The 19,397-nt window shown below is 35.8% G+C and overlaps 1 protein-coding gene across 1 annotated transcript in view; it reads right to left on the bottom strand.

Moving 5' to 3' along the window:
• The window catches only part of TBC1D22A (TBC1 domain family member 22A), a gene marked incomplete at its 5' end in the record, with an annotated part of 157,499 nt that overhangs the window by 39,193 nt on the left and 98,909 nt on the right, over positions 1 to 19,397 (bottom strand). Inside the window, one exon of the mRNA XM_035897844.1 lies at positions 6,083 to 6,210. Coding sequence (XP_035753737.1) covers positions 6,083 to 6,210 — 128 coding nt within the window. The remainder of the gene's footprint in view (positions 1 to 6,082; positions 6,211 to 19,397) is intronic.

The following is a 19,397-nucleotide window of genomic DNA, read 5'->3' as shown; positions in this document are numbered from 1 at the left end:
AACAATTGTCTACTTAATATCATGGACTCAATATGGAAAAGAGATGTTAGAACTGCCATAAAAATATTCCTGGCCATAAAAAATTAAATCTGCTTTCAGTAGGTGTATTTTGAGTCTCTTCTCTCCAGTGGTTTAAGGCTTTGATTGAGACCAGAGTAGTGAAAATACCTTTCTTGCACAGATTCTCTGGTGTCTGTTGAGAAATGCACTCCTGTTTCAACTTTAATTGATTTTATTTTTTTTTTAAATAAATACTAACTACAAGACAACTCTACTGAAAAACAAACTTAAATCATTCTCATGTTCAGGGAATCAAAATCTCTGACTGAGTCTATGTAAAAAATGGAAACACAGAAAAAACCTGTAAATGCATTTCTGAACATTTCTTAAATTTCCATGACAGATGGATTGACGAGCCAGACAAATAACATTATTACATGTAATATTCCCACCCCACCCCCTTTTCTCTCTTTTTTTTTTTTTTTGGAAGGAGGTGGTGGTGTTTCAACTTCTTTGAAAAACTTTTATTTTAGTATGTCCCTAGAGTTAGACCTTAACTTTTTAACTTTTCCATTCTGATAAAGAGAACACCTGTGCTTCTGCAGTTTTTCATGAGCTTCAAGGAGACTTTTTTGGGTCCCTGGCACTTCTGGAAAATCATACCAACATTGTTTATTAAAATATAACATCAGATGTCTACTTCTAAAGAAAATCCTCTTGATCAAAAGCTAGTAACAAGCTACATAAATGGTACCAACAAATAAATGGGAAACAAAGGTGTCTGTTACCATATTGGTCAACAGAGTATGTGAGGTCCAACATGAGATAGGTGACAATAAAAATGAACATTACGTCAAAGAGAGGGAAAATAAATTTCATTCCTCCTTGAAGAAGGAAAGTACATGTGATAATACTTGGTTTAATGAAGACACACTTACATTTTCCAATAATGTTTATTTTGAGCAAAGGAAGCATCAGTCTCTTGGATGAAGAAGAAAAATTAAATTTCAAAGAGGAAAAAATACATTTTTCTGGATCCACCTGCAGAACTTTAGGAAGAGAGGCATAAGCCAGTAGGTTCCACCAGCAATGGGTACTGTCTATTGAAGTTTGTCTAACGGATGCAACCTGAGAAATGTACTAGCTACCAAGAAAAAAAATCTTCTTAGCAAAAGACAGCAAATAAGCTGGAAAGGACATGCAATCATTCTGATTTAACACTAGGGTTCAAATCACAACTCTGCTCTCTCATCCTCTCTCCCTTGCAGTGACTATGGTATTCATCAGCCCCTTCACTGGGCTAATCTGAAGAAAACCAACAGATACTGCCAAGGAGCAGGGGGTAACAGGAACTAGGAGAAAAAGCTATTTCAGCAGTGAGACAATAAATCAACTCACCAGTATTGTCAAATTCTATGAGTGTTCTGATTTTCTTTTCCTATACCTTTTGTAAATCTTTGTAACTGTTTTGCATTTTACACGGCAGGATTATATGCTTTAATTTGCATTTTTTTCCATGATAAGCCTTAAGATGCCTTGGTAACACCAAAGTTTTCCTCACAGCTGTAAAGTAGGACACTGGGGCACTGTAAACTGTACGTATCTCACCTGCCTGGTTTGCAGTGTATCCATGAGCCTGAGCATGTGACTGTGCCTGCTGGTGAGCTGGCAATACAGCAGTCAGCTAAGTGGTACTAAACAAAAAGGCCTCCTGGCAGGAGAAGATACTAGGCTGTACACTTGAACTCTAAATGTTCATTTGCCACCATTGAAAAGTGAAAACTAATATACATAGCTGCTATATTTTTTTTTTTCATTTTTCATTTTCTTTTTTTTTTCTCTGAGCAAGTTTTTAGCTATGGAACTTGTGTCGGTCTCTCTTCTGCGAATTATGTACTACTACAGAGTTACTTCCACAGAGAAATCACCACACAAAAAGGTAATTTATGTAAGAACATCAGATCAAAAGGAAAACACTGTAATGAAAAATACATGCACTCCATTCTACAGGGAAAGTAAATAAAACCAAGTACTTATATGCCAATAAAAATTCTTATTCTATTTAAAACATCAGTCAGTACAACACTGTGTTATCTTATATCAGGATGATTTGATGGCATTGTTAAAGACTTTCTTCCAGCTACAAACTGCCCAGAAATCAAATGTAGTTTTGAACTAAATATTTAAGCAGTTTAAAAATACTGATAGTCAAAACTAAACACTGTTCTGCCCTCAGTATTGGTATATAGCCACGAACGTTCAAGACCTCTCTTGCCATTTCTAGCCAAGGATGAAGAGTTTAGAATGGGTGGTGTCACTGTAATGGCATTGCTTCCTCCCCCCAGCAGAGAAGTACGCAGCTACATAAACACAGTGGATCTTAAAAGTGCCTCAAGGACAACACATATTTTAAGAAATAAAATAAACCAAAATAAAAACTTGATGCAAACTTCAATAAAATATCTTAAACTGAAGCAAGGATACATTCTGAGGTTTTGATGGTAAACATCTAAAATATTTATCTGGAGTACAACAGCACAGACACTGCGCGTGAAGATATCCCCACCATTTCTAATAAAATACATGGAATCTTTTAAGTCAAAGTTAGAAGCCAACAAAAGCCAGTTTCAAATACACAAAGCAATCTTTAAATTAGTGTCAAATTGCCCCTCTGGCAAGGAACAAATATAAAACTGATTTGCATTTCATAAGTCCATAGAAATATGTTAAACACTTACATATCCTGAATAATTCAGCCATCACGCTATTTCATTTTACCAATCCTTTATGCCAAAAAAGATGACAAAATGTAAGATTAAAAGGCAAGAAAGAATAAAAAGATAAAACTGAGGTCTTATGTTACACTATTTTGGTTTGTGGAATCTTTCACACTTGACAAAGTCTATGAACATTCATATTAATCAGTTCTACAAATTTAAAATTTGAGTGTCTTGGGCGTAACTTAACAAGCAATTTCTATTTTGAAAGAGTTTACAAGGTACTTACAGAATTTACCTTAAAAAAAAAAAAACCTCAACAACAATAGCAAAGCCCTAATCAAGTGAAAAAGTGGGATAATTCACTCTCATTAAAATGCAATTCAGGTTAAAAAATAAACCAAACTAAATATTTATGGCTAAGAAGCTCTCACAACATATCGTTTGTAAGCAAGATGCATAATGTCTTTAATTTTCTACTTTACAAAGTTCTGCTACAGAAGACAGTGATATATTTTAGTGGATTTCACAGATACAGTGACAGAATACCAGAGCATTTACTAAAGTGAGGATTTGTGAACCTTTCCAAATTTCCCTTCCCCTCAACTTTAACTAGCTCAGGTACAGGTATTTTGGATTATATGCCCAATTATTTACTTCAGAGCCTAACAAATGACTGATGAATCCTAAATTAAACTAGACAGAAAATATGACACCAGGTAGAGTACTTTTGCTACCATGCATACTGAGACAGAGATGGACGTCATTTAAGCGTCCAATCCTATTCTCATCGAACCCAATGGAAGAACTGCAACAAATTTTGAGACAGAATGCGGTTCTAACAATTCCAGACAACAACAGGCATCTATCAAAATACGTAACAGCAGACTATTTAAAGCCGTGCTGTCATACCCTGAAAAGCCCTGTTGCAGTTCATGAGAAAATGGGGCCTGCTCTGAGAATGACCAATGTGGAAGTTAAGCTGGAGACAGCACAGTATTTATCTTTCCACTGCAAACAGAGGAAAAGGTGCAGCTCAGTGAGACAAGGCGTTATTTCAGCTTTGACGGGGAGATGGGAAGACAAAGGAGACAAAACGTTTTTTGTTTGTTTTGGTTTTTTTCTGTGAAAACATCATCATCAGGATCCCCTCCTTCAAGAGAGGCCACTGTTCTCTAGTCCCTGGGAGGGGAGGGAGGCCATCCACCACCCCCCTAGCTTTCTGAAGGCAACGGGGGAGCCAGAACACACTCCCAGTGCAGACATGAAGGAATCTGGCAGTCCCACCTGTCTTCCCATTCCTTCCACATGAAGTTATCCGACTGTCCCACCTATCCCGACCCTCCTCTGGCACTGCTCCTATGCTGTTCCCAAATCATGCCACGCGCTGGGACTAGAGGTGCCTGTAAACAGTGCCTTGCAAAATGCCCCATCCCTTCCTGAGAGCTGTAAGGTAGGTAGAGTTTGAGTAAAACCCCTCACAGCAGCAGCAGCATTGGGATGCCTGTAGTCCCTGCTGTGGCTAATATTACATTGCAACACGATTAGTTCACCTTCCCTCTGAACTCATACTGCAGTTACAGGCATTTCTGTTTACAGCAGTTTGAGAATATCGGGGGGAAAATGTCAGTACATGCACATACTGAGTAGCCACTAAAACAACAGAAGGCCTAGGTGTGGAAATCTAAGGAAAAAAACCATGTTTTCTTACTTTGTTGCTTTAGGGCATGAGGTAGCAAAAGCAAGCCTGGTAACACCATCATCAGCCTTTGAGTACAGTGAGAAAAGCAGTTAAGCATCTATCCATGCCTGGAATTAAACAGTCAGAACTGCTTATAACGATCCCACTGGAGTGTAACCTGACAGGTGTCTATGGACTAGCGATGAGAAATACCGTCCTTTCAGCATGGCAACAGTTAGTTTGAGAAATAGCCACACGCTTGGTCTTCAAAAGGAATTTCTCAATATTATCCTAGAATCATAGCTTACAGATGAGCTCCAAGTGAAGTTTTGGCAAAAACTGCTATTCCTCGGGCACATATGGGTGGTTAGCTGGATTAAGGAAGAGCTTTTACATCATTTTAGCACATTGATGAGACTAATCATCAAATACCAAATGCAGCGCTAGAGTTAGTGTGGTAAAAAAGCCTTCAGGAGTTAGAAATGCTGCAGCAACAGCAACAAAAATCATTCAAAATGAGAGAAATCACAGCTACAGTCAAACATTTAAATAGCTCAATCTTTCAGTTTATCAGAAAGATCTTAAAAAGAATAAATATTTTCCACTGGAAGAAAATGCCAGGTAATAACAGATATTAAAATGAGCAACAGATGTTATAGTGAGACGAAGGGGGTAAAAAGGACCCCAGATGAAAGCAATAGCCAAATTCAATTCAGAAATTTGTTGAAGATAAAGAACCAAATAAAACCTGCAAGGATACCATCTCTTAGGACAGATTAACAGTAAAAGTGATAGATCCCACATTTCTTAACATTTTCTTATCAGATTGGGATATCATTCTACAAAACACACTTCACTGAAACAACTTACTGGACTCATTAAATGAATAGCAAGGAATTCTCAACCCTCTGTTAGAGGTACAAATAGATGGTCTAAGTGGACATTCCGGTATTCCTGTATTTACTAAGCTAATTCAGTTGAAAATTCTTATGGAATTTGATTTTTTTTTTTCCTGTTTGTTTTCCATTAACTTCAACAACAAAGACAGTAGATAAGAGTATATTGTTTAAATACATAGTTAAAAACTGCAACCTGAAGCTACTGGAAAATCAAGTAACTGAACTAAGGAGAGGTAACCAGTTTTTCTCCAACATGAATTCCTTCACTTGACAGTCAGGCAAGAAATTATCGAGGAAAAATAATTACCTTAATTAAAGGTCAGTAATATAAGGAGTTTTTTTCTGCACAAACCATAAAGACAGAAGACATGACAGAAGGATGAATGCTGAGAAGTGGAGACTGGAAGTTAGTATTGGATTGAGTAGTTAAGCAGACAGGCAGTAAGAAGCCTGGAACTTGGAATCGATGGAGGGCATTGATTAAGCATAATTCAATGTTTTGCTTCTCTGAAGAGACAGAAGGGAGAATTGACACTAACCCATGCTTTGAGTGAGCATTCATTTTACTACTATAAATTATCACGACATCAAGTGCTTGGTTTTGAAGGGCAAGAAGACGGAAGACATTAGAAGTTTCTAAGTGGTAATGATCACTGAAGGCTTTTTCTCTTATTATGACGATTTTCAGGTGACACTAAAGCAAAAGGTTCAAGAAAAAACACACGCAAATATACTGGCATGTCCAAAACACTATCCGAGTTATGGAAGTTTAAAAAGGTACTTACTTGGTATGTGTCCCATAACCTGATGGTACACCGTAAAGGGACTTCTCTCATCAGCAAGTTATTCATCCAACGGAAAGCAAATTGCAAGTATTTCACCTCATGCTGATCCAAATGCCTATGAACTTGTTCTGAAGACAGAATAAACAGACATTTTACTGCAACTTTTCTGAAGTCCTTAAGTATCAGATGCACTGTTTGAAAAAAATAAAATACTCCTCCCATCCCAAGCAAATAAAATGTGGTGGTGCACATAAACTCCTACAACTGAATGAAAATCCCCAAAATAGAAAAGACTAGTTAAACATTATGTTGGATTTATTTTTCTGCCTCTAGGTGGCTTAAACAACTGCTTTCAGTTGTGCTGTCTTAAGAAAAGATTAAGGTCAGAGCTTTACAATGTACTGAAAAAATATACAAAGTTATAAAGTGAAATAATTAGATACATATATCCTCACTAATTTCTTAGGCTACAAATTATTTGGGGCAAGACTACAAGAAAAAAAATTGCAAGTAACATCAGGGTTCCCAAAAATAAAGTGTTGGTAATAAAAAGAGGACAATGTTAAATTAACAAGGCAAAGAAATATAAGAAAAGTACATGTAAAGGTTGCACTCACTTGAGAGAAAAAAAGGGAGATTAAGGTGTAGAAAATACAGTAAGCAAATTTAAGTAATTCACAGCTTTTCACAATAATTTCTTAGTATAACAAATAAATACAAATAAAACCCAGTACAAATCAACGGTTTCTAAAGCAGTACTCATACACACACTGTTTATTGTAGCACATTTACTATTTGAAAGCTGTGATAATCACTTGCATGGGTTATTGCTAGAGCTAATAGAACTAATCTACTACATGGCTTTTATATATTTAGCAGAATTTCCTCCAGAAAGGATCACAGACACTCTGTTAACAGGTTTTAGCTAACAGGCTCAAGTATGACATTGGCATGGTATAAATGACAAATACTGCAAAAATGCTAATCTCTTATTTTGGATAAATTGATGACAAGAAGTCTTTGTTAAACACTAAATAAGACATTCCTACTGTCTGTCTTCACACATGCTCGGGAGATTTTGCTCCCCAGATCATCCTTTACCCACCTTCACAGAGGTGTATTATCAGCTAAAACAATGAGTACATGCTGATCTTACAAATTTCACATTTCTCAGAAAGATCTAAAAAGGCACTAAAATACTAAATGAACAAAAAAAATAATCCCAAGAATATAGAAGCACTGCTACAGGAAACATTACCTAAAGATTAAGGTAGCAGAAGTTAAATTATACTAAATTATAATATAGATTGAAGTTATTCAAACAATTCTTTTACTCAAGATGTACTTTGTGGCTGTATGAAAGTGCCAGGCAATGTGATACAGTTGTTTCAATACGGAAGCAAGAAGTAGATTATTTTTTTTTTTAGATTTTAAAAACTATCAACAGTGAGCTTTTTTAAAACATAAGATCAGTCACAACATGTTACACCAAAGGTTCACCTATCTCAACATTCCATCTCCAGTGGCTTCTGAAAACAAATACCCATGGAAATGTACAAAGGACTGGTGTTTCTCCATGGCACTTCTCAGTCTCTATCTATCTGTGGCTAACAGACCTGGTATCTATGTTCCTAAAGTCATATCCTTCTGTAATATAAATATAAAAAAATAAAAATGTATGCACATCTTAAAACTATCTGCTACCTCTCCTGGGAACTTTTTAAAGTCATAGCTATATATAAAGACATGTGAATCTTTAAATGATTCATTTTATTTCTATATATAACACTAACCAGCTAATTAGATACTTCTGCTGTACAATAGACTGAACTGCTACTATGGGATATGAAAAGGTAGAGAAGAAGGGTGAAGAGGTAATGATCTTGTGCTCTTTTAAGTGATCTCACCAAGTCCTGGAGAAGCCTTGCATGCCTCTAACTTCTAAACAGTTAGGTTAGAACAGAACAGTTTGGTTGGAAAGGACCCACAGCAATCATCTAGTCCAACCGCCTGACCCATTCAGGGCTGACCAAAAGTTGAAGCACGTTGTTAAGGGCATTGTCCAAATGCCTCTTAAACACTGACAGGCTTGGGGCATCAGCCACTTCTCTAGGAAGCCTGTTCCAGGGTTTGACCACCCTCTCAGTAAAGAAATGCTTCCTCATGTCCAGTCTAAACCTCCCCTGGTGCAGCTTTGAACCATTCCCATGCATCCTGTCACTGGATCCCAGGGAGAAGAGATCAGCACCTCCCTCCCCATGTCCCCTCTTCAGGAAGCTGTAGTGAGCAATGAGGTGGCCCGTCAGCCTCATTTTCTCCAAACTAGACAACCCCAAAGTTCTTGTCTGCTCCTCATAGGCCATGCCTTCCAGCCCTTTCACCAGCTTTGTTGCCTTCCTCTGAATGCATTCAAGGACCTCAATAACCCTCTTAAATTGTGGGGCCCAGAACTGCACACAGTATTCAAGGTGAGGCTGCACCAACACTGAATAGAGTGGGATAATCGCCTCTTTTGGCCGGCTGGTTGTGCTGTGTGTGATGCTCCCCAGGATGCGGGTTGCCCCCTTGCCTGCCAGGCACGCTGCTGACTCGCATTGAGACTGCTGTCAACCAGCATCCCCAGATCCCTTTCTGTAGTGATACTCTCCATCCTCTCCTCTCCCAGCTGACACTTGTGCATGGCGTTACTCCATCCCAGATGCAGAATCCAGCGTTTTGACTTGTTGAATTTTCAAATGTTAAATAGATCATTGATGATTGCCCAATGCTCCAATCTATTCAGATCCCTCTGCAAGGCCTCTTGTCCCTCAAGAGACTCAACAGCACCTCCCAGTTTGGTATCATCAACAAACCTGCTGATGGTGCATTCCACTCCTCCATCCAGATCACTGATAAAAATATTGAACAGGACTGGCCCTAGAGCTGAACCCAGAGGAACACCACTGGTGTCTGGTCACCAGTCAGATGTCGCCCCATTCACCGCAACCCTTTGAGCCCTGACCTTCAGCCAGTTCTTCACCCAGTGCACCATTACTCAGTTAGTTATTCAGGAAGAGTACAGAATTATTACCGTGTGCCTGCCTTCGCTCTAGGCAAATTTAGCTGCAAGTTAAACATGCTGAAGTGAGATACTATGTTAAATTTATTTTTTAAATGTCACATTTAGATACCTATATTGCAGACTATTATAATTAGATAACCCACTACATCAAGCAGGATGCAAAGAAGTCAGTTTTACTTCTAACTGAAGTTAGTAACTCACAAACATTTTTGTTCTTCACACAGCAGAAACAAATTTCATTTGGTTCCTTGCAGCCATGGAAAGTAAGTAATGAAGAACAATACATTGTGCCAGTTGTGATATTTCAACTACAGTTGTTAACAGGCATAATGAATTTCTTGGAAGTTGCTTTCTAGTCTAAACAAGTTGAAAAATAGACTGCTAAACTCTGTGCATTATATACAATTGATGCAAGTCTGGAATAGAAGATGCATTGACTAAAAAAGCTAATTCCTCCTACTTTGTAAGTAATCATGAGTAAGGCTATTTTGCTGATAAAGGTAATTTGGACAGTCACAATCTAAATTTAAATTTTCCATTTCAATGAAAATAAGTATGTGTGTGCAATGAACAAGCAAGATATATAATTACTGTCAGCTTTCAGACTTCAAGTATTTTATAAAAAATACTTCTATTGCAGTTTCTGATAGTAAAATTATTTTACATATTTTTAAAAAAAGATAGTTCTTTTATCAAAATTCAAAAGAAAGAAGAATTACATTTAATAAGTTTCCCAATACTTTCAATAAATCTCTATATAAAGTTTTGGTGAAGCAAGTCTTCTGATTAAAGAATAAAATACATTATTATAGATGCATTCCAAAGTAGCATACTGCCAAAAATTTGTATTTTGTACATAAAAAGCATTTATAGCTATTTATAATTTAATAAATGCACCTATTGGATATATTAGTTTGAATGAACGCATTTAGTGACTTTAAACAGATGCTTTTTATGGCCGAAGGACCTATACGTATAAAATATTTATTGTTAATGTTTAATGTCAGCTTCTCATACTGTTTTACTGATTTCAGAATTAAAGTTGTATGTGATTACAGAACCACAGATTAAAGCCACAGATAAGGATAGAAATAACCTATACTAAAGCATAACTTAACTGCTGCCCTGACTGAGGGAGGCTGTCAGAATGAGTGGCTAGGAAAGTTTGCATATAAGCAAAGAGGAACAGCAAAATAATAGTAAAATTATTCATAAATTGCCAAATTACAGTGGCCCAGCATGGTGCCACCGCATCTGTCTGTATGATTTATTACTTCAGAATATTAGCCTTTTGGTGTTGACATTTATTTAAAGATTCTTTTAGGCCTAGTTTTGATGCTTTTGAAAAGTATTTGAAGTTCATTTTTTTACTCATATTTCATACCCTGGGAATTTAATTTTTAACTCAATTTATCAATACTTTATACATATTTCATTGTAAATATAAAAAGCACTAATTGTTAAAAATTATCTGAAATGCAGTTAAGCAAAGAATCTCCGATAGATAGGCCTTTTAGTTCAACGAAAGGAAGAAAAGTGCCTATTTCCCAGGAACAGCCACACAATTCTTGAAGAGCGTACACTAGCCACAAGAGTAACTCTTCTGGTGCCAATCCAAAATTCCAAAATGAACAGTAATATAACGAGCCAACCTTTGCCACAGAGGCCTACTGGGTACTGCCGTTTACACACAGAGTGACATTTGTGCTTTGGTCCTTAACATACAAAAACATGCTATAGAAATGAGCTAGTGCTCCTGTTTTCCAACAGCGCTCTAGCAGGATTATCTTCTTTCTGGACCCTGCCAATAAAGGCAAGAATTATAGGCTAATCATTCAGAGACCAACATAACGGAAGACAAGCCGAAGAAAGCAAAGAGCGTGAAGCACTGACACATTTCAGAAAACAATTTCCACATCTACTACAGATGAGAATCTCCACCATCTAATTCTCTTCATTTTTTAGTCACCTTGTTATTTTTAAAAACAACTGGCATTACAAAGAAATAAACAAACACCATAATCTATAAACTTAGAGATGATAACACAAGCATCTAGTAAGAAAGCATGACACCCAGGAAGAACCATTGTTTCAAAACTTAAACCCCTTTCTTTTTGAAATACATAAAAGTCTCTTATAGAATTAATATAGGAATCTGTCTTTCTTTAATTATCTAATGACTCTTTTGGAAGGCTCCCTGTACAAAAATATGAATCTAAGAATGACAAGAAGTTTTTTTAAAACAAACAAAAAAAAATGTCTTTGGCACGTAATAAATTTATGGAGGAACCTAGTGGAGACAGAACTACTATGCATAACTAAGAATTACAGATACCTTTCATCCCATGTTAAGTCAAATGCAGTAAGAAATTATTATTTATGACTTAACTCACTCAATTTGACAGTTAATGGTGATAATGAAGCTTCATAACATAGGTCATAGCAAAACCATATTTAAATTTTTTTAAATTTCCTGTGACAACGAGTTAAAATATTGCAATGCTTGGCATTTCACTACCATGTGGTTGATCAGATTTCACCCATACGCTACCATGCAAAGATTTACCTTTTTACTAGAAATATCAGATTATCAGTTAATTTTTGCCCCGATAATTAAAAGGATTAATTTAAAAAAAAAAACCAAACAAAAAACCAAACCAAAAAAACCACACATGGTTTAATCTCAAATTCATTCACAAGGGATGTGCTTGCAAGCCTGTAATTTGACCATTAGATTAAACCAATGAACCACACTGCCGCAATTTGTGTGATATTGAGCAGGTAACAACGACGTTTCCCTCCTCATGCAATATTGCAACTTCTCGATTTACAGAAAAGTTTGCGTGGCCCAGCCCATTACAAGTATGAGATGTTATGAACAAACTAAGTGAACAGTGTAAAGTAACATTTCTTTTCCAGTTTCTTCATAATGCTGTGACTTGATACTTGACTGACAGCTTCCAAGTACTAGTTTCCATCTACAAAACTTCGGTAGTGTTTTCTTAACTGTGCAAAGCAACCAGACAACTAGGTTTTATTCTACTTAATGCAGTACTGTAATAAGCATTTATTTCTACTTAGCTGAACCCTCTAAAAGCCTAGTTAGCTATTAAAAAAGACAGTACTGTAAGACAAATAAACTACATAGTCTAGAGGAACACTGCTTACTAGAAACAGTGTTACCCACAAGGGTTGCCCCTGCAAGCTTGCACGCATAAGACCAGAATCTCCTGAAAAGCAGTGACTGCTTAACGTTCACCTCCCACTTACCGCAAACATTTGATAAAACTGGGTTTCATAAGTCTTGGGTGCAAGCTTCCAGACGTCCTTTAAGGAACCAGCATCCCTTTGATCGCATCAGCCCTCATCCACCCCTTCCACCACTGTGCAGCACATTTTGCTCCAGTCTAGACTCACAGACAGTTGATCAACGTGGAACAGTTCATGGAACTTCATTCATTCATTTAGGGACCCAACAACCAACATATCCACCACCAGCTCCTGTGTACCATCCATTCAGTCAATATAGTAACAAAATGTTGAAATCTTTTCTACTACTTTTCTACTACTGGAGTCTTTAAACATTGCTATTTCCTTAAAATTATAGATCCAACCTACTGAACTTTGCTGTCCAAAGGAAGGAACTTTGTCGTCAGTAAATGCCTGCTTTCTTTTTGAGTACTCTACAATACAAAGCAAATTTTGTATTTCATTCTCTCTCTTCCTGAATCATTTCTACATTGTTCAAAGCCAGTATCTTTATAGGAGACAAAGGCAAGAGGTTGGAGTAACATCTCAACACCAGATGTTGCCAGATGCAAATTAAGGCTTACAACTTCCCAACCCGAATTAATGAAAGTCTGAACAAAAGTAATTCTGTCAAGATTACAGCTTAGCAATGAATTATTATTAATGTATATTATTTTTATTAATATACATTAATAACAAAAAAGGTTCCTGGTGACTGAAAAAGACATTAAGAAGATCACAAAAGTGCACTTGAAGACAAGATCTCATTATGATGCACAACTCTGGTTCAAGTAATAGTAGGGATCCGAGTAAAAGATTTACATGCTGATTGTATCTTGTTCTAGAATTAGTTTGCTTTTTATATCTACAATCATCCATTGCAAGAATTATAATAAAAGCATTTAAAAAAAAAATTGAAAAGTCCTGTACAAAATGAAAAGACGACTGGCAGAAAACCAGAAATATTACCAAATTATATTCTCCTCATTGCCTACAATTTAGAGATAATGGTCTATTTGAATCTAGCTCACTAAATGTACAGCTAGTGGCTATGACTGAGAAATACCTTCTTCACACACAAAAGATACAGCCGATACCCCAGTACTAAAAAGCCCAAGACGCTGATCCCAAAGCAAAAGAAGAAAATAGGGAAGGAGAGAAGACCTAGTTGCCTCAGGCAATCAAACGCAAGTAACAATCCTGTGGTACCCAATGCAAAATTGAGGAAACTATTAGGAAAAAGTTAGTAGTGATCAAGGAAGATCTAGCTGAAAGTTAAAAATACACCCGGTGTTTCCAGGTGGAATTCACACTTAATATTCAAAGTGCAACAAACAATAGTGAGAAATGTTTGATGAGACACTTCTACTTCCAGGTAGCATTCACTAGACTTCCATAGCCTGTTCTTCTAAATCAAACTGTGTGTATTCATAACAGGATTTATGCCTAACACTTTTTAAATTCCCCGTCATGTTAAACTTCTTTTTTATTCCTTTTTTTTTTTTTTTAAATTTGCCATGAAAATATTAAGTTTTGGCTATTTAAAAGTTAAAGTGCTTACAGACGTCAGGCATTTACAAATTATTTTACAGTCAATCTTCCTAAAATTTCTGAACTCTGTAATAGCATACAAATATAATCTCCATGGTAAAACATAAAAATACTGTTTAAAAGAGATATTACATAATTATAATGCCCAGTGAGCAACACTTAAGAGCGGATTAAAATATAATACAGTAATTACAACCATAAAATCAGATAAAAAATAACCACTAGTGAGCTAAATAAGATTGTTTGTTAAAATGAAAAAGAGCTTTATGGCATAAAGTAATTAAAACAATTATGAAATGCTTACAAGATTTTTAATCACTTCAGCACCAAGCTGACATATAAAGATGGACCGGCAGAGAAGGTCCTTATTTTAATCACTAATTTTCAACAGCAGCAGCAAGGTCCAAATAAATTCTGTTTCCATTTTTCAATTAAAAATGCTTCCACATGGTTAAAGAATACCAGTCTTTTCAACCATTATAGTTAGAGCTCTTTTTTCCAGATACTTCAACACAATCCTAGTTCCAAATTATAAGTGTCAGTAGAATGCTTTACAATATAATTAAACATGAACATAATTTTGCACATACAATTCAGTATTCTTTAACCATACCTTAAAAAATCATTAGCATGATTGAATATGTAACAAAGATTGATCGAATGTCACCTATTACCGCAGTTTAATCATCAGTTCATGGTATGAACACCCAAGATTCAAATGAAAAAACAAACAAATTAGTTAATCTATGTCTATCATGGTATATTGAACAGATCACTAGTAAGCTGTTTAATAAGAAGGCATCTTAGTCTTGACTGGTATTTTGCCTTTTTGAAATTCTGCTTTTCCTCAAAAAAAAAGCAAACCCATTTTTCTTTGCAGTTTAAAAAGTTCAAACAGCACAGAAACTGAATGTCCTTTAGGAAGTATGGAAGTATCAAAACCACTCAATAGGTTTCTCCAAGCACTTCTTGGGCTTAACTCATCATACAAAATTAAGTTCTGAGCAGAACCGTGAAATGTTTCTGTTTGAAGCACTGGACAGTTCTATGGGAATAGGCATCTTTATCTCTTGGGACGAGAACCTGCTGAATGCCAAACAGGAACTCAACATTCCGAGGAGTGAAGTTTGGATGTCTAAAATTTTAGCAGCCCAGAAAGAACACACAGCTCTAAAATCAGCTCAGACATTAGAAGGGATAATTCCACCAGCATTAATCCTATTCTAATGAAGCATGTTTTATAAACATCTCCAATTAAATAAGAAACCATAACATGATACATAAATATTAAGAATTCTATCAACCAACCTTTTAGACATATCTACAGCAAATATTTCCAATGTCTGACCAGCCAAGACATTTGTAACCCAAGACAGAAATAAGTAAATAAAGTATGATTACTAGAGCCAAGATTAATTTGTTCAGAACACTGAACCAAAATGCATTAAGTAATTTGTATTTCATTTGAAGTCAGTGAAACAAACACATTTACAATATGGCAACAATAAAAAAAAAAGATAGGACATGTAAAATCCTTAATATAACATGGTTTTAAAAGGTGAAAGAACATTTTTACTGCACTTAGGCATAAGTGAAAATATTTTCACAAACAGTACTATGTAGTACTTATTAAAATAACCATTCTTTAGAAGAATTTGAATATAACAACTTTTAGTTTTGCACTTGAAATACTTTCCTTTTTCTTGAAAAAATTGTATTTTTTTTTTTTACAATATTAAAATGGAAATTAACCATAAATTGTCCCAACTATAATATCATATGTAAGGATACCTGTAGTTAACTCTCCAAAACAGATGGCCGGAAGATGCATTCACACTGGACATAGCAGAAATACTGAAATATTACTGACATTTTGAAAAATATAGCTGAATTCTAAATTCACTTCCTTGTAGGAAAGTCAAAATGCAACACACTCTATATTCCTAGGTATTTTTCCATTATTTCCATTTTCAAAAGAAGGGTAAAAATATATACAGTAACAATAAAAGCTTTTTTCTTTTTTTTTTCTTTTTAATAATTTTCTGCATTTTTATTTTTCCATTTCTTGTTACTAAGATTCAAGGGCCAATTCTACAGTAAGATTGGTGATTACTTACTGGCGAAAGAATCTGGAGCACTAATAACACAGCATTTATTTAACTACAATAAAACATAAGCACAGATCAGGGTGTTCAGAACACAGATGCAAATCCCAGGAGTTGTTCTATAAAAGATGTAGAAAAAAAATCTTTAAAACTTATTCTCACAGAAGATGCAGATTATTCATACTAAGTTAAGTCTTCAATACTGCCTTTAAAGTTTATAGCGATGCTAATGAGAAGCCGACACAAAAAATGAATTTAACCTTATAATAGGCTCTTTTATTTTTTTTCTGGAACTGCCTTCTTGCCAATTTAGAGAGCATGCCATGCAATTTGAACATCTTTTATCAATGTTTATGAAAAACCAAGACTACTTTTATCTACAAATGCTCAGCCTTCTCCAGATGGCTACTTTAAAACTCTGATGTAATTACCAGATGTCTTACAGTAAACTGAAGAATCTGAGACTCTCCCAAGCATGAAACCAGCCAAATGCTAAACATCTGTAAATTCTGGAAACACAAATCCTGAATTAATTCTGGCATTCCTACACCACGCTGCTTTGCTTTCAAGCTTAAATGAAGCAAAAGTGGAAGACTGCATGCCATGTGAGTGTGACCATGAGAGATGGGTCATGATTTAGAGCAGAAAAGCTTTACTGACATTACAGGAAACAGAAAAGATAACTAGTTATAATAGATCCCTTATATTTTTGAGCTATCTATTGATCCTCACTCTCAATACCTTTGTATAATTCCTAGAACAATCTGAATGATGATGACAAATGAGAATGAATAATGTTTTATCTTCAAATTCCATCTGGTCTATAACAACGTTCTATTAACAAACTCAAAAATTCCATTAAACACATGATTCATCAAAATTATTTTGTAGAGTTTAAGCAGACTGAGATTATGATTAAATTAACAGAGTAGCTTGGCTGTTTGAAGTTCTGCAATGTATGCACAAGGACAGTTAATTTGAGAGGAATTGTGATCCCAGGTTAATGAAGGTTGCTTGAATCACTAACATAATGCATTAACACTCTCCGAAGGGCGAGCATCACTTTTCATACACTGGTAACCCATCACAATTAGCAAACAAGCTATACAAGCTTCATCCACTCACGCAGCTACTTATTACATTAAAATTCTCTTCACCATGCAGATACTCAGCATCAAGAAAATAATGTGACACAGAAGCAACAGGAATATTATTTTCTTCCACAATAACCTTAATTAGCACTTAGGATATTTACTGTAAATATAGATCACAAGATTTCTTTTTTTAAAACAAAGTTACTGAATTCATATCAACCATACAGTTCTCTTTAGCCACAGTACAGCAGAACTAATATCAACACAAAAAGACAAAAGTAAAAAGAAATGGAAAACAGTAAAGCATGATAACATACAATTTAATCAAACTATGTCGCGATTCCACCAAAAAGCCAACCAGGTCAGGACCTCTTACCCAAGGCATCCAAAAGTTTATAAAATGACAGCAGTACACATCCACCATTGGCTAACAAATAACTAAAGCTTTATTTCAATCTTACATGCACTTCCGTGTATTTTTCTGGCAAAAGAAAACTGAGTGCACAGCCTTCTAGACAAAAAGAAACAGCCCTAAGAGCACTTAAAGATGCATACCTTTTACTATCCAAAATTTTAACTGGACTACTGTATTATAAGGGTTGTGATCAGCAGTACAAAGTCCAGTTTACAGCTAATTAATAATGGCATTCCTCAGGGGTCAGTACTGGGGTCAGCTCTGCGCAACACCTTTATTAACAACTAATGACGGCATAAAGTGGACTCTGTGTTTGTGGATGATAGATGCAGATTGGGAGAAGTGGTTGACATGTTGAAAGTCAGGGGTACTATTTGGAGGGACTTTGGCAGGCTGAAGGAACAGCTGATAGGAACCTCCTGAAGTTCAGGAGAGGCAAATGTCTGGTACCTGGGATGGAACAGTCTCATGCAACAGTACTGACTGGGCACCAACTGGCTGGAGAGCAAGTCTGCCAAGAAGGACTTGGGGCCCCTGGTGGACAACAGGCTGTACCCATGTCAGCAGTGTGTCCTTGCAGAAAGGAAGGACAGCTGTATGCTAGGAGAGAAGCCAGCAGGTCAGCAGAAGTGGTTCTTCCCCTGTATTCACCACTTGTGAGACTGGGTCTGCAGCATTATGTTCAATTCTGGGACACTAGCATGCAAGAGCAAGTCCATGGAGGGCAACCAAGGTAGTTAGGAAGCTGGAGCACTTTACACATGAAAGGAGGCTGGCAGAACTGGGTTTGTTCAGCCTTAAAAACAAAAGTCTATGAACAGCTGCAACTACCTAATGGAAGGGTGTAGAGAAGATGGACCCAGATTCCTCTCAGAGGTGCACAGAGATAAAATAAAAGGCTGTGGACATCAACTCCATAAACAAAAATTCTAATTATTTATATTTTAAAAGAATAAAAATAAAAAAAAAATTCACAATGACTGTAGTCAAACCCTTGAACAGTCTTACCCACGGAGGCTGCAGGATCTCCATCCCTGGAGTTACCCAAAACTCAACAGGTCAAGATTCTACACAGCCTGATCTAAGTTGGCCCTGTTCCCTTAGATCAAGAGAGGTGAGAGCAAAGGTTGAAGAAAAAATTGGATCCACGTTTAGAAAGATGAATAAACAATTACAGGTTTTGATGCGGAACTTCTTCAACAATGTCCTATTAAACACAGTTCTATAAAGACCTCACAAAATTATTTTAAATCAGACAAAAATCAGAACCCACACTTTACTTTCAGTTACAAAGACTGGTAAAGGACAGTTTAATAAAATACATTTCTTTGCTACAACTGTCTTTCTTTTTTTTTAATTTAAGTGTAAAGCCTTAAAAATAGTGCTTCCAAAACCTAACCACTGAGAAAGGTTATTTAACTATATCCCTAAAGCACTGAAGATACAAATAAGCCTTCAGCATTTCTTTCTTTCTTAGAAACTAAACAATAATATATGGTATCATATTTAAAGTTTTTATTAAACAGAACAATAAGGTTGATTATCAGAACAGTATTTTTCATTTTAAAACTTGGTTAAAGAATTTGTTTATATAAATGTTCATTGACTAAGTTCAGGAAGTCTATTTATAGGCATCCTAATTATGCACTTCATTTAATATACAATCATTTGCTTCTATAGATAACTGAAATGTTAACACCAGTACTAAGCATAAAATGACATATAAGAAGTCATACTGCAAGCAGTTAGATTGTTTTTGAAGTAAAAAAATACACTGCTTTAAAAATATTTTAATATAAATATTTTACTACTGTATATACAGAAGTATCCCCTTATCTTT

The sequence above is a fragment of the Egretta garzetta genome, unplaced genomic scaffold (assembly GCF_000687185.1).
Source record: "Egretta garzetta isolate BGI_Z169 unplaced genomic scaffold, ASM68718v1 scaffold37, whole genome shotgun sequence".
In the NCBI taxonomy this organism is placed as follows: domain Eukaryota; kingdom Metazoa; phylum Chordata; class Aves; order Pelecaniformes; family Ardeidae; genus Egretta; species Egretta garzetta.
Note: the sequence above shows the minus strand (reverse complement) of the source record. Positions and strands in the feature narration are given on the sequence as shown.